This window comes from Manis javanica, chromosome 11 (assembly GCF_040802235.1).
Source record: "Manis javanica isolate MJ-LG chromosome 11, MJ_LKY, whole genome shotgun sequence".
Taxonomy (NCBI): Eukaryota; Metazoa; Chordata; class Mammalia; order Pholidota; family Manidae; genus Manis; species Manis javanica.
Genome location: NC_133166.1, coordinates 91,448,570 through 91,462,286, shown reverse-complemented (window position 1 = coordinate 91,462,286; position 13,717 = coordinate 91,448,570). Strand labels below are relative to the sequence as shown.

General features: G+C 46.9%; 1 protein-coding gene across 1 annotated transcript in view; it reads left to right on the top strand.

Moving 5' to 3' along the window:
• Window positions 1-5,447: 5,447 nt before the first annotated feature.
• NCF2 (neutrophil cytosolic factor 2) overlaps window positions 5,448-13,717 on the top strand; it is a 29,514-nt gene continuing 21,244 nt past the window's right edge. The window contains exons 1-2 of the mRNA XM_017655681.3: window positions 5,448-5,846; window positions 7,817-7,899. Coding sequence (XP_017511170.1) covers window positions 5,673-5,846; window positions 7,817-7,899 — 257 coding nt within the window. The 5' untranslated portion in view covers window positions 5,448-5,672. The remainder of the gene's footprint in view (window positions 5,847-7,816; window positions 7,900-13,717) is intronic.

Genomic DNA, 13,717 nt, shown 5'->3' with positions numbered 1-13,717 from the left:
CCAGTCTCCTGAGCTGGTCAACAGAGAGATCACTCAGGTCTTTGGGTGGGTAGTTGAGTCAGGAACCATCTGACACAGAGTGGGTTGCACTTCTGTTAATGTAGCCTACGATTGCATTAGCTGCTTCAGCAACCACATGATTCTGTTGACTCATACTGAGGTTGTGGGCAACCCAAAGAATTAGGCTTCTTCTGACATATTGCTCTTAAAAAGTTGTCTTCTTCCTATGTTTGGGCAGTTGAGATTTTAGACCTAGGAGTAAATCTCTACATTTATCCCTATCAGATCTTGACTGGGAGTTCTGGTGAATCAATATGAGTCAGGCAATATTTTAATTCTGATTCTGTTACTATACTTGTTACTCTTTCTCCAAGCTTTGAGTCATCTGCAAATCTGATTGAAGTTGTTATAAAAAGGTTAAAAGCACAAGTTGACATTGATACATCAAGAAGACTCTGTGGACATAATATTTAACCAACTAAATCATCTAAATTGTCCTGTCTAAGTAATATCTTGGCCGAGTATCTTTCAATATTTGCTTATGGCATCTTCCCAGTCCACCTATCAGTAAAGTCTTCACAAGAAAGGAAAAGAGTTTGCTTTGACCTGACCTGTTCTTGGTAAATGCAGGCTAGTTGCTAAAGGTCCCAGCTTCCTTTTTGTTTTTAAGCGCATTGTTTAACAATCTGTATTTTAGAATTGTTTCCATGGATCACCTGTTAAATCTTTGAGGTCATTTTTAGAATTCATGCCTTTTAGAAAACTAAGAACACATTTATCCATCCATCCTAGCTTTCAAGCATCTATCCCAGTCTTCACAGTGCGTCCATTACTGACAAGATTTTAGGGAGCATACCTGCAAAATCTTTGGGTTCCTGGGATTCAACTAATCTGGATTTGATAGCTGGCATGTCCTTGAAGCACCTCTCAGCTTTCTCCCCATCCTCTATGTCTTCATTCCCTGGGTAACTCGGGAACAAAGTGGGAGCTGAGAAGTCCTGCTTTCTCGTGACGTCTGTTAAAGTGACACCATCTGTACCAAGCAGTGACCCTCCCTGCTCTTCCTTGGTACCAAGCAGCTCTTTGTGTTACCCTTGGTATGTTTTTGCAACCTCAGCTCACTCTGGACTTCAGCTTTCCCTGTGCCCTGCCTGTGATCTGCCCAGCATCTGGAAGTTTCCTTGGTCAGGAACCATGTCCTCTATCATTTGCACATGTCTGGTTCCAGAGAGAGTTTACAGGGCCCCACTGCCTCTCCATTTCCTTCATTTCTGGAATCCCTACATACTCTATATGGTTATGTTTGTTTCTGAGAATTTCTCATCTCTCTTTAGCAATCTCTCTTTTTTTTTTTAGAGTCTTGGGCCAGGAGTGCACATCTATTTTTCATTTTTTATTAGCGAGGTCTCTCTCTCTCTCTCTCTCTCTTTCTGTTTTTTGGCATACAGCAAAACTAACAGTAGACTTGGGCAAACACCAAAATTCATGATAAGGTCCTACATGTGTCTGTCAGAGGCTAATGGCAGGAATTTGGGCAGGCCTCAGGAAAAGCTGGAAAGGGGGGCTAAAAAGTCATTGGTTTTCACCATCTCTGTCTCTTGTCTCTGATTCTCACCAGGCAACGGCTTTATTCTCTTTCATTGCAGGCTGGCTTTTTCTGCTTTCCTGGACCTCGTGGAAGAACATGGTAGAACCACCGCTCCTAGATTTACATGTCGTGGCTCCAGCTCCCAAAGAGATGAGCCTGCTGTCTCTCAGTCCTAAATTCCAGTTCACAGAGGACGGATCCTAATCAGTCCAGCTTATCAGATGCCCACTGTGGCCCAACCAGCCAGGAATCATGCAGTGCAAATGTGGCCACAGGGCCTACTCTCCAGCTATGGGGACAGGCAGTTCCTAGAGAAGGAGGGAGAGGAACGCAACCTCATGGGTGTCTATTCTTTATTCACTTACTCATTCATTCACTCAAAAAATACTTAGATGTCCAGACACTGTTTTAATTGTTGTTAGGAACACTATAGGGGAAGCAATAGAGAATCGAAAAATTCTATTTTGCTAAATGTAAGGTTAATTTCTAACTCCTCTGCACTTTTTTGCCCCCTTTTTTGTATTTGACATGGTCAGTTTCTACTCCTTCTATATCAGTTACTGTCCTATGTAATGCAGCATTTCCCCTTAGATACCCACTGACATGGGATTCTGCTTGCCGGATGGAAATGTACTGAAGCAACACATGAATAAAATTATCCAGAGACCCAACTGACCTAGAGAGAAAGACCCATGGGGTACCAAGTGTGTCTAAGGAAATGCAAACTGCATCCCAGGCTCTGTGGCTAAATCACATTTAGTGGGTGTGTAGTATGAAGAGAAGACACCTGACTGAAAAGGTAAATTGCATCCGAAAGGAGGAAGTTAGAAGATGTGCAGGACTAGAATCCAATTAATTTAAAGTAATTTTTAAACCAGGACATATTTATTAATTTTTCTATCTAGATGGGAAGTGCTAAGTCCCACGGAAAAGTAAAGAATGAGAAAGCATACTCCATGCCCTCAAAGAGCTTGCAGCTAGCTGAATAGGTAAGGTAGAAAATAGGTAATGTGACATAGAGTACTTGTGTTTTGGAGTCTAGATTATAAATGCTAGAAGAATTCAGAAAAATGACAATTGCTGAGGTCAGGAAAGGTTAATGTAGGAGATGAGTCTAAACCTGGCTTTCAAGGATGAGCAGGGTGCATATGTGCAGAAAAAAGTCAAAGAACCATTTTATAGAGAAGATCCCTGTCCTACCCAGGATTCAGAGCTTCAATCAGTATGTGTTCATTCATTAATTCATTCACCAAACTTGTACTGAGTGCCCACCTCTGTGGTGCTAGATACTGTGGGTATAAAGGGTACGGAGATAAAAATGATCCTGGTCTCTAGTGTGCTTAAGGTGAGGGTCTCTTAAAAGAATAGGCATTGTACATGCCCTCATTTTGATTAAGGGATGGATACATGCATCCTATACCCCAACCATACTTTTTTTATCAGAAAGGAAAAAATGTTTCCTAGAAGCCCTCAGCAGATTTCTAACATCTTATTAACATGAATTATAGCTCATGCTTGTACCTAAACCAGTCAGAACCGCACTCCCTGGGGCAGTGTTGGGGGCTTTTCTCCTAAGCACATGGCCTCAGGAAAAGTAGAGATTTGAACAGAACTGGGGTTCTACCAAAAGAAGGGTGGGGAGTGAGGTGATGCTGAAAAGGCCATCGACTAACAGTATCAATGACTGCGGTAATTAAAGACAGCAGTAATGACTACCTCTGCATTGGGGGACAGAATAATCTCACAGATGATATACAGTTACAAACTATGACAAATGTGGTGGCTGGAGAGATCTGTGTGCTGTGGGAGAGATAACAGGGTGACCATAGAGAGGTCATGGATCAAGAAAGGCCACTCCAAGAAAGTGAAAGATGAGCAGGAACCAGCCGGGCAGGGGCTTGAACATTCCAGGCAGACGGAACAGGTCTGGCTCACAGGAGAACATGAAAGTTCAGAGCCCAGAGCAGCGGCACCAGGAAGGAGGGAGGGAGGAGGAGAAATGGCCTGAGTGTGGGGCCGCAGGCAGGGTCCTTCCTGCACCTGGGAAGGAGTTTGCATTGCATCCTAATAGCAGGGCAAAGGCACTGAAGCTTTTCAGACGGGGCAGGGTGTGATCTGTCTTGCTGCTATGTGGAGTGTGTGGAAGGCAAGATGGTAGGAAACTATTCTCATCCACTAGTGATGGTGGTTTGGAGACAGGAGGGATGGCGAGAGGGTGGACAGAACTGAGAATGCACGGCATTGCTAGCATTGCGGGGGTTCAAGGATGGAGAGGTCCAGGACTTCTCCCGGAGTGTACAGTCTATTCAAGGGGCTAAGACGTGCGCGCACACACCTAACTCTACGTTGGTGGAGAGCAACTAAGTGCCACGAGGAAGTTCCGAGGAATGCAAGACCACGGGTTTGGGGGCTTGAGGATGCGCCTGACTTCAGGGTGGCTTCTGCAGGAAGGTGATATTAGTAGGGCAGAAGGCTGTGCAAGGTGGGTCTGAAGGTGCTGGCATGGGAAGGCAGCCCAGGGAGAGGAACCAGTGTGGGCCAAAGTAGAGGGGCAGGAAATGAAGGCCCAGAGGGCGAGGAGCAAGTAGTAGGGTGAGGCTTTGTGAAGGGATGTTCCGGGAAATAAGGCCAGAAAAGTCATGGGGATCCAATTGAGAAGAGGTCCATGTGGCCGGCTGGGAGAATAAAATGAAAACAGGGGGGAGGGGTATTAAAATAAAGTCTAGCTTAGCTACCGAACCCCTTGGTTTTCCTGGGAATGATCAATGTGCTAATCAAGTTTTGACTCTTTATTCATGAGATCTCTTCCTGGCACCACTGCTACCTGCAGGTCATTTGGAGTGATTTCTAACTTCTTAGAATATATCCCTTCATCATTTATTGAATATTGGTGCCGGGATCCTAGAATGAAAGGCAGTGGGCCAGTCTAGGACTTCAGTAGATGAAGAGATAAACTGCAACAAATATGTAAGAGGTAGTACAAAGGAGGGGCAGATTCTCTCTGCGACCCAGAACGTGGGGCTAGAATTCAGAGAGGTGGTGACATTTAACTGGGCCTTAACGGACAAGCAGGAGTTTGCCAGGCAAAGGTGTAAGGTGGGGAGGCTTTCCAAACACGGGGAATGCTCTGTGCAAAGAGACACACGCAGGTCTTCCTGGTCCTCACACATTCCATCCTATCGGTCCTATAGAATGGACGTTTTTAAGTTTTATTTGGGGTCTCTTAGGGAAGCTGGGTGGTAACTGCTGAGTTTTTCCAGTCGTTACAGAACAAGAGTTGGCATCTAAGTGGTTCACCCTCATAAACCTGCATTTTATCTATTGGAACTAGTAAATGTATTAGTCATCATTGAGACCCCTTTCCCTTCCAGTTTTCCACAGGAGAGAAAAGTCATAAGTCACTCTCATATCTGGCTCCTAATTTTGGCATTTTCTGGAAATTGATCCCTTCTGAGCTTCCTAAGTGTTCATAAAAGTTATCTCAGATCCAGATGTACACCCATCCTGTCTCAGCTGTTTATTGCTAATTTAGCTCAAGATAAACAAATCACTAAGATGCTCTATAAAGTTATGAGAAAGTGAGCAAATAATTCATTTAAGACTGGAAAGAACTACCCTCTCACCCAACACCCTCCTTTAACAAGTATGTATAAACTGAGGCCGGGGGAGGTGGGTAGACCTGTGCAGGTTGCCCTGAGCCTTGGGCATAGCCCTGAGCAGAAACTGCCACAGAAGACAGAGAGGATGAGCTGGGTGCCTAGCAGAAGCATTTTGGGGAAGTGATCTCTCACAGACAGTATCTGAGGTACTTCCTCTCTCCTCCACAGTCCGCCCCCAATTGTCCTCTCTCTCTCTGTCTCTTTCCTTTTCTCTCTCAGGGTAGCGTTCTGCGTCAGTTGCCAGAAGGTGGGGACATTTCCTGATGCCTTTGCAACACTGAGAAGTTGTCTTAAGGGAGGCCAGACCACATTCTGAGCACCGGGTCAGGCAAGTGGAAGTCTGGGACAGCCCTCCTGGGAGAGACACCTGCTCACCAGTTCCTGTGTCCTGGCAGCCCTCACAGTCGCCTGCTTTGCACCTGACCATGTCCCTGGCTGAGGCCATCAGCCTCTGGAATGAAGGGGTGCTGGCCGCCGACAAGAAGGACTGGAAGGGAGCCCTACACGCTTTTGACACAGTCCAGGACCCCCACTCCAGGATTTGCTTCAACATTGGCTGCATGCACATGATCCTGGGCAACATGCCAGAGGCGGAGAAGGTGAGTGGAGGCGCCTCTCCTAGACAAGACTCCCCCCGCCCCGGGCTCTTCTAATTGGTGGTTCTCAACCCAGCCCGCACTTTAGAAGCCCTCGGGAGCTTTAAAAGAACAAAAGCTGCCCAGGCCCTACCCCAGAGATCCTGATTTAATTGGCCTGGGGAGGGGCCTGAGCAGCCAGGGTTTTTAAAAGCTCCCCAGTGGTTACAAAGGGTGGCCTGCTCAGGAACCTCTAGCTTGGAGTCACGCTCTCCTTTCTTCTCCATTATTAAATTCAAATCATTCTGGAATCATTCTTTGACACGTTTATGACAACTCCCCTAGTTACGTTTTGCTTCATGATTGCCTACTGACCACATGATCTCTTGTTCACTGCTTCACACCTGATTATAAATTCTTTTGCTGTCTAAGAATTTCACGTGTGTGAGATTTGTCTGCCCAGCAGGTCAAGAAGAGGCACTTTAAAAAAAAAAGGTTTCATCTCAAGTGACAATTCTTATCAATTATGAGGGGCTTTTAAGGACTTTTTAAGGATTCTGAGGCTTGTGGAAGGAAATCGTACTGTGATTGATTAATGAGGTCTGCCAAGGGCACCATGTGGGGTGTCTCAGCATCCTTTTCAAATATTTTTCTCGTATCCCCTAGTTCAGGGCCCAGCATTCTCCAGAATTCCTTTTTGAACTGGTCATGGTAGGCTGGAGAGGGAGGGTTTGGAAGCAGAATGTCTGGGATCAAATGCCAGCTCCGCCTCTCCTGGATGGGTTCTTTTCACCAAGTCATGCAGGCTTCTGCCTCAGTTTCTTGTGAGGTTAAACATCATGAGGATTAAGTAAGGTACTATTAAAGTGCTGTGTCATTTCACACCACTGTGTAAATATGAGAGTTTTTTTTTTTAACCTTTTACTGCCAGTCTTTGCTAGGCCATGTGGACAGATGACAGACTCCCAGAACCTTAGAGAGCCAGGTCCTCCCACAGCCATCCTCACCATGACCAGCAGTGAGCAAAGAGAGAGGGGAGAAGTCACTTGGAAAACCCTCACTGCCTGAGGCCATCTCAGACCCCGGAGAGGGCGGACAGGAGCAGGCCAGGGGGGGGAGGGCAGCCCCCATCTTCTCTCGGGGGCCTGCCAAGGGGCTGAGCAAATAGCACCACAGATTCCAAGGGCTGCTGGAGACAAAGTGCACATTGTCGGGGGGAGGAGGCTGCAAAGCACAGCCACCATCTGGGCACAGCCATGCCAGCGGGGCTCTTTGCTCCTGCCTTGGTGGGGCTCCTTGGCCAGGCAGTGCAGCCACCGCTCACCTCTAGGTTCGCCCATTCCCATGCCTTCCTCCTGCTGCTCTGTTTTTTCCTGGCCTCTGCTTCTGGCTTCTCGTTCTCACTGCCTGTGTTTAGTTCCCACGTGAGTCCTTGCTGCTGTCCTTTTATATGCATTCTATTTGTTATTATTTTAATTGTATAATGTATTTCTACTACATTTATATAAAAAACAAATGTAATACCATATAAAACATTTTAATTATGTTATTTTCATACTTAATTACTTGTATTATTTTAAGCCTGTCAGCAATCTCGAAAGGCATTAACATCCCCATTTTACAGAGAAGAAAACTAAGGTTCAAACAGATTAGACAACTTGCCTCATGCCAGGCCATGAGGAAGTGACAACACAGGGTGTTCTGACCCCTAAGCTTTCTGTACCCTCGAGACACCAGCCATTCTCACTGGTGGGCTGAGACCTTCCTTGCTCCATCCTCTCTCCGACAATGTGCACTTTGTCTCCAGCAGCCCTTGGAATCTGTGGTGCTATTTGCTCAGCCCCTTGGCAGGCCCCCAAGAGGAGGTGGGGGCTGCCATCCACCCCCTGGCCTGCTTAAAATAGATGGACCTTCCTTGCTCCATCCTCTGACTCATCTCACACCTCCTCAAGCCTGGCTCTCTGACCACGTGTGGACCCCGCTTCTCTCTGCAGGCCTTCACCAAAAGCATTAACCGAGATAAGCACTTGGCCGTGGCCTACTTCCAAAGAGGGATGCTCTACTACCGGATGGAGAAGTAAGTGGTCCAGTGTTGCACAAGCAGGGGAAGTTCGTGAGAAACCCAGAAGGGGTCTCCGTGCTGCTAGACTTAGTGTTTGAGAAGTATCTTCCCAGCCGCTGTTGGGAAGTGTGACTGGACCTTCCCTGGGCAGTTATGCAATAAATCAGCACAAAGCAGAGGCCCTCCCTGGGGAGGGAAGGCTGGTCTACTGCCTGGTTGTAAATCAACTGTGTCATGGCTCACAATGAGCCTGCTAACCACCACAAGCCTGGTATTCAGCAGGAATGGCACCTCACCAGTGTCCCTAATGAGGCACATTCCAGGCAGTATAGGTTGTCAGTATTTGGGCCATCAAGGGAACGCATGTGGTGGTCTACTATTCTGGGATAGTGAGCTGTCAAACAATAAAGACTATCCTGCAACCATATTACAAAAAGAAAAAGCCTGGTTTAATGCACTCAATGAATATAATTTAGCCACCAAAATGAGAATATGAACCATTAATAGTATATGTATAAGAATATCTATTAATACAGATAAATAAGTAGCACATATATAAATACAGAAAAAAATTCACAGTAGATGTTAAATTTAAAACACAGATTTTAAAACAATATGTATAGCACAATCCTATATTCTGTTTCACAGAATAGTCTGTAAGGGCATGAACCAAACATTGTCAGCAATTCTCTCTCAGTGGTGACATTATAGTTTTCATTTTCTTTTGAGATTACTGATACCAGACTATCTGTAGTTTTTGATGCATTTACAATCAATATGAAATAATTAGTAAAAATATAACTAAATAGAAAAATGAAAGTTTCCAGAGCAAATAGAAAAATGATAAATAAAAAATGACAATAAAATGAATACAAAATATAAATAGAAAAGAAAGCCTGCTCCCCTCCCTCGAGATACCCAGCAACAACCATACAAATAACAGGAAAAGTATTCTTAGCATCAATTTAAAATGTTTTAAGAGACGGTAAACTGGCCCTTTGTAGAAAGTATTCCATTAGTGTGCACAAGTTCTGGGGAAGAAGAATTCGGCTCAGGCTAAGGAAGAATTCTCAAACAATAAAAATAGTTGGAGCATGGTGTGGTCAGTGTGTGTGTGTGTGTGTGTGTGTGTGTGTGTGTGTGTGCATGTATGTGTAGTGAGGCAAGGTATTGGTGGAGCAGCAGGAAGGCTGCAGAGAGAGTCCAGGCACAGGGAAGGGGCCTGAGCTCTGAGCCTGTGCAAGTCTTGAAAGGCTTAGATCCTTGGATTTAGTCAGCAACACAGCCTATAAAGTCGCTGTGCTCAGCAGTTGCTAGGGACAACAGTAAGCTCAGACGCCTTTCAAGATGGAGATACAGTCAGCCCATGAACCAGAGAGAGCAAGAGGGAAGTCCTCCCAGAGAAAAACCCAGACACACAGGAGCCATCTGCACAGAGAAGGCCTGGGACTGAGAGGAGATGGACAGCTGTGCACTTAACTTTCAGGCCTATCATGCTTCTGTCTCCCTTCTCAATATCTGTCTCCTTCTCAGCCCCCCTTCCCTGATCCCTGACCTTCTCCAGAAGTACACAATATGCAGGGAGGCCTCCAGTTGATCTTAAATCTCAAAGACTCTAAGGCCATCCTTCCATCAGCCCTAACAGTCTATAATGAGGACAGGCAGTGGCAGAGTGGGGGGAGCTCCCAGAAGAAATTTCTCCTAGAAAATTCCCAGAAGTCCCAGAATCTGGATTTTGAGTGAGTCAGAAAGATCTTAGAAATGTCTAAGAATAGGAGCCGGGATTCCATTATTCTGCGATTGATTATTGTTAAATCTGACAGAAAAAACTACCAAATTTTATCTTTAATTCAACAGCTGTCTATGGAGGAAATCACGAGTGGGCCACTCCTCTTGGCCCTGAGCTGCCTCCTTTTCTTTTGTTCAGTCATTGGCCTCAGCCGCCAAGGTTCTGCCCTCGACCCTCTACCCTTGGACCCCATAGCAGCGGTTGTTAAATGGCAACACTTATGGGTTATCTTTCCAGACAAGCAAATACATAATATGTGCAATTTCAGGGGGTTCAGTGTCTCCTGAAAATCCATGTGCGAATCCTTAGGGATCACACCCTCTCTCAAGTCTTCATCTCTGCCGGCCACTAACCAGCTGCTAAATCTCAGCATGGGCTCAACCCAGAATGTCTCTTTTCCTAAACCTGTCAAATTGACCTCTTAAATCCACCCACTTCTCTCCATTCCCACCAGCTATGCCCTGATCTAGACCCTCATTTTTCACCAGGACTACTGCAATCACTTCTACCCTGATTTCCCGGCCACCACTCTTGTCTTCTCCACCCATATTCCAGAGTAATCTTCTAAAAAAACAATTGTGATCTGCTTAAGAACTGCCATTGGATTCCATTACCGCAGGATACAGGCCAAATTCCCTCACCTGTCCCTGCACGGCCCCTCCGCTGCCCACTCACCCACTCATCCTCCACACGTTTGCCCAGCCGCTCTCAACCACTGGGGCGGCACCCATTTCCTTTGTGCCTTGTTTTATAAATTTGTCTGCTCTGTGGCTGATAGCTGCTTCTATATTTGTCTCCTCCACTACTCTGAGTTTCTGGAGAGAAGAAATCTTTACTTATTCACTCTTACATTTTAGTATCTAGGAGAGTAGTTAATCCATGCTTATTGAATTAATTAAATGAAAGTGTGGGCAAAATAGAGCCTCTGCTTTAAGGAAATTATTAAAAGGGGGAAAAGGTTACAAAGACTAGTGACTATAATGCAAGGCAGAGCGGGGCAAGTTCCCTAAGAGATGTTGTAAAATAAGTGTCCTTGGAGACCTCAAAAAGTTAGTACTTAATGAGTGGGCTAGGAATTCCTTCAGGTCAGAAGGATGCTGGTTTTAGGGTGATGGCGTTATAGGTGTTTCCCCCAATTTCCTGTGGTGTTGTGTAACAATCCTGACATTATAAGGTTCCACAGGACAAAGTTAGAGTGTGTTTCTGAGATGGCAGGTGGCATCTCAGTGATGACTGTGGTCAGACTCTCACCTCTGACCCCAGCCTCATCAGCTGAAAGGGGAAGGGAACTCCAAGTTGCATTTCTAATCCTGGGCCTCAGACTCGGAGCTGTGGCAATAACAAGACCATATAGGGAAGGTGGCCTAACGGGACAACACAGGAAAGCCTTTTCCTTACTGTCTTTGAACAGGGAAAGGACACGACCCACCACCCCTGTCCTAGAAGTGTTTAATATTTTTACTTCTTCCAGCTTGCTAAATAAAACTACATTTCCCTTGGGACAAATAGGATTCTAGACAGCATGGGGCATGGTAGGGCAGGAACACCAGTGGTTCCTGAGAAACCTTTGCAGGGAGTATTACAAGCATGAGGGCTATAGAACCCTGGCAGCTCAGAGTGTGTGAAAGGCCACAGCCACTGCACTGGCGGGCTCCTGCCTGGAGGCAGTGGGAGGCTCTGGGTCTGGCACAGCCAAGGCTCCTGGAGGCTGTCACCAGCTGTGGGCCTGAAGAAAGTACTCAGGCTCAGCCCAGGGTAGCCTGGCAGGAAACTGCCAGCACCTTGACCTCCTAGGGGACCCTGTGGATTCCAAGCGGCACCAAAGAGAACTGAAGTCGGGGTGGAGGCAGGCAGGGGCTGCCGTGGCAGAGCCCATGGGCACACAAGGCTGAATGCGATTTTGGAATTTCACACTGAGCTTATTCAGACAGAGCGCAGCTGGAAACAGCGTTGGGCGTCAGAGATGCCCCAGGGGTGCAGCTCCGGGTAAACAAGTCGGGGGCTGAGGAGAGGCCTGCAGCACGCAGTCAGGGGGATGCTTTCAAAGACACATCTAAAAACAGACACTTGGCAGTGGGGCCCCCCACCCCGTTTTTTAACACAAAGCACTTTGAATAATTTGTCAGTTTGTTCTTTATTGCTCCCACTGAAGCCAGATCTTTACACATCATGATGGACAGGAGAGTCATGAGAAGGACCTCACAGGGTTCATTCAATGCTAGGAAGACACAAGCAGTGTTACTTCCAGCTGAAATCCATCTGCTAAGCCAGCTTGCCTGGGCGGAAGCCACATTCACAGGTTAATGCTGACAGTGCTCGGGGCGTGCCCTCTTAGGACCTTCTCACACACAGGCAGTAGAACACAGAGGAAACTTTATCTGCCCAGGAACAGGACACCTGCGTTTCCACCTGCTCCCTTCCACTCCCTGGCTCAGTGAATCGGAGCCTGGCACCCAATCTTCTGGCTTAGAAAGAAGGAACAAGGATGCTTACCGCTCCCCGTTCCCAGGAAGGCTGGGAAGGCTGTGTGAACAACTTCCTGCTTCTTGCCAAATGGCCTGCACGCTTTTAATAGGTTTACAATCACCTTTACTGACGACATGAAAGCCATACTCCGGCTTCAAACCCCGCCTGTCTTCTCTCCTTCTCCTCTAGCCACTGTGGCTGTGTGAGTAACTTCAAAGCACCTGGAGACAGAATAACTAGCTTCTGCCCCAGCCACCTTGGGTACATGTTCCTTAGGTTTCTCTTGGCCAGCCGACCTCTTCATCAGCTCAAAGTTTCCCTGAGATGAGAATTCCAGATCCTAAAAACATGTATTTTTATCTCCTGATAATACCTAATGCAATATAGTGTATTAAGTAGGCAGACAATAAATGATTGGTCTATGAATTTAATTGCTAGGGTTTTACAGCTGAAAAAAGTAATAATAATAATAATAATAGTTGTAAATTTCTGTGCATGCCAGGTACCACCCTAAGCACCTGGATACTTCATTTCATTTAGTTCTCACAAGAATACAGTGAGGCATGTGCCATTATTAGTCTGTAATTCTAAAGATGAGGAAATAGAGAAATAACTTGCCCTTTGTCACTAGATAGTAAGTGACAGAGCCAGGACTCAAGTACAGCTTTGACTGCAGGAATTAGACCCAGGGCCACATTCCTGCAAGCTCCTCATATTATATGGTCCTGGAATATAATATGCTCCTGGTGCACAATGCACTCCTTGTATTATTGACATGGAACCTGAGGCCAGGGAAGTAATTTGCTGGGATCTTGCAGTTAATGGCAGAGCTGATGGATCTGGTCCCAGCCTCTTGGCCCTTGTCCTAAGGTGCCTTCACTGCACTGTAACACCTTTTGAGGGCTCCACCAGCCTGTATCCAAACTCCAGACTTGCCTCCAAGAGAAGCCATGCAAGGTGGCTCCGGGGAAGACAGTGGCCTAGGGACTTCCGCTTCACTTGCCTGGGTGGTTGCCACAACCTGACAGTCAAATTTGTTCTGGGCTGGGGGGCTGGGGGGGTACGGTAGCTTCTTTGTGCTGCTCCTACGCCTTGCAGCCCAGCAATGGTTCCCTCTCCCCAGGCCCCCTGTGGTGGTCCGGCAGGCCAAGGAGACCCGGTCCTGCACATACCCGCATGGGCACTGTCCATGTGGGCAGCTCCATCCTCTGCCACGAATCCAGCGACCGTGGCCCACTCCACCCTGAGCAGTCAGGCGCAGTGAAGCCAAGAGCAGCACCAGCAGGGGTTTAGCCATGCTACCCAGCTGGAGGGGTGGTTTCTTTATCCTTTTTTCCAAAGTGTGTGGAGGAGGAGGGAAGGAAGAGGAGACTAAGAAGCCCACAAAACCAAGAGCTAAGATGGCTTCAGAAGAAGCTGAGGAAGGCTGTGGGCAGAAAGGTGACGTCGGCAGCTGTGAGAAGGGGCCCCTCGGAGCCGTCAGGCTGGCCTGGCCTTCTGGTGGGGAGCCAGAAGCGAGCAGGCTCCCAGGCAGCTCCCAAGGGACATGAGGGCACAGGTGCTGGCTCTGCTTGCAGC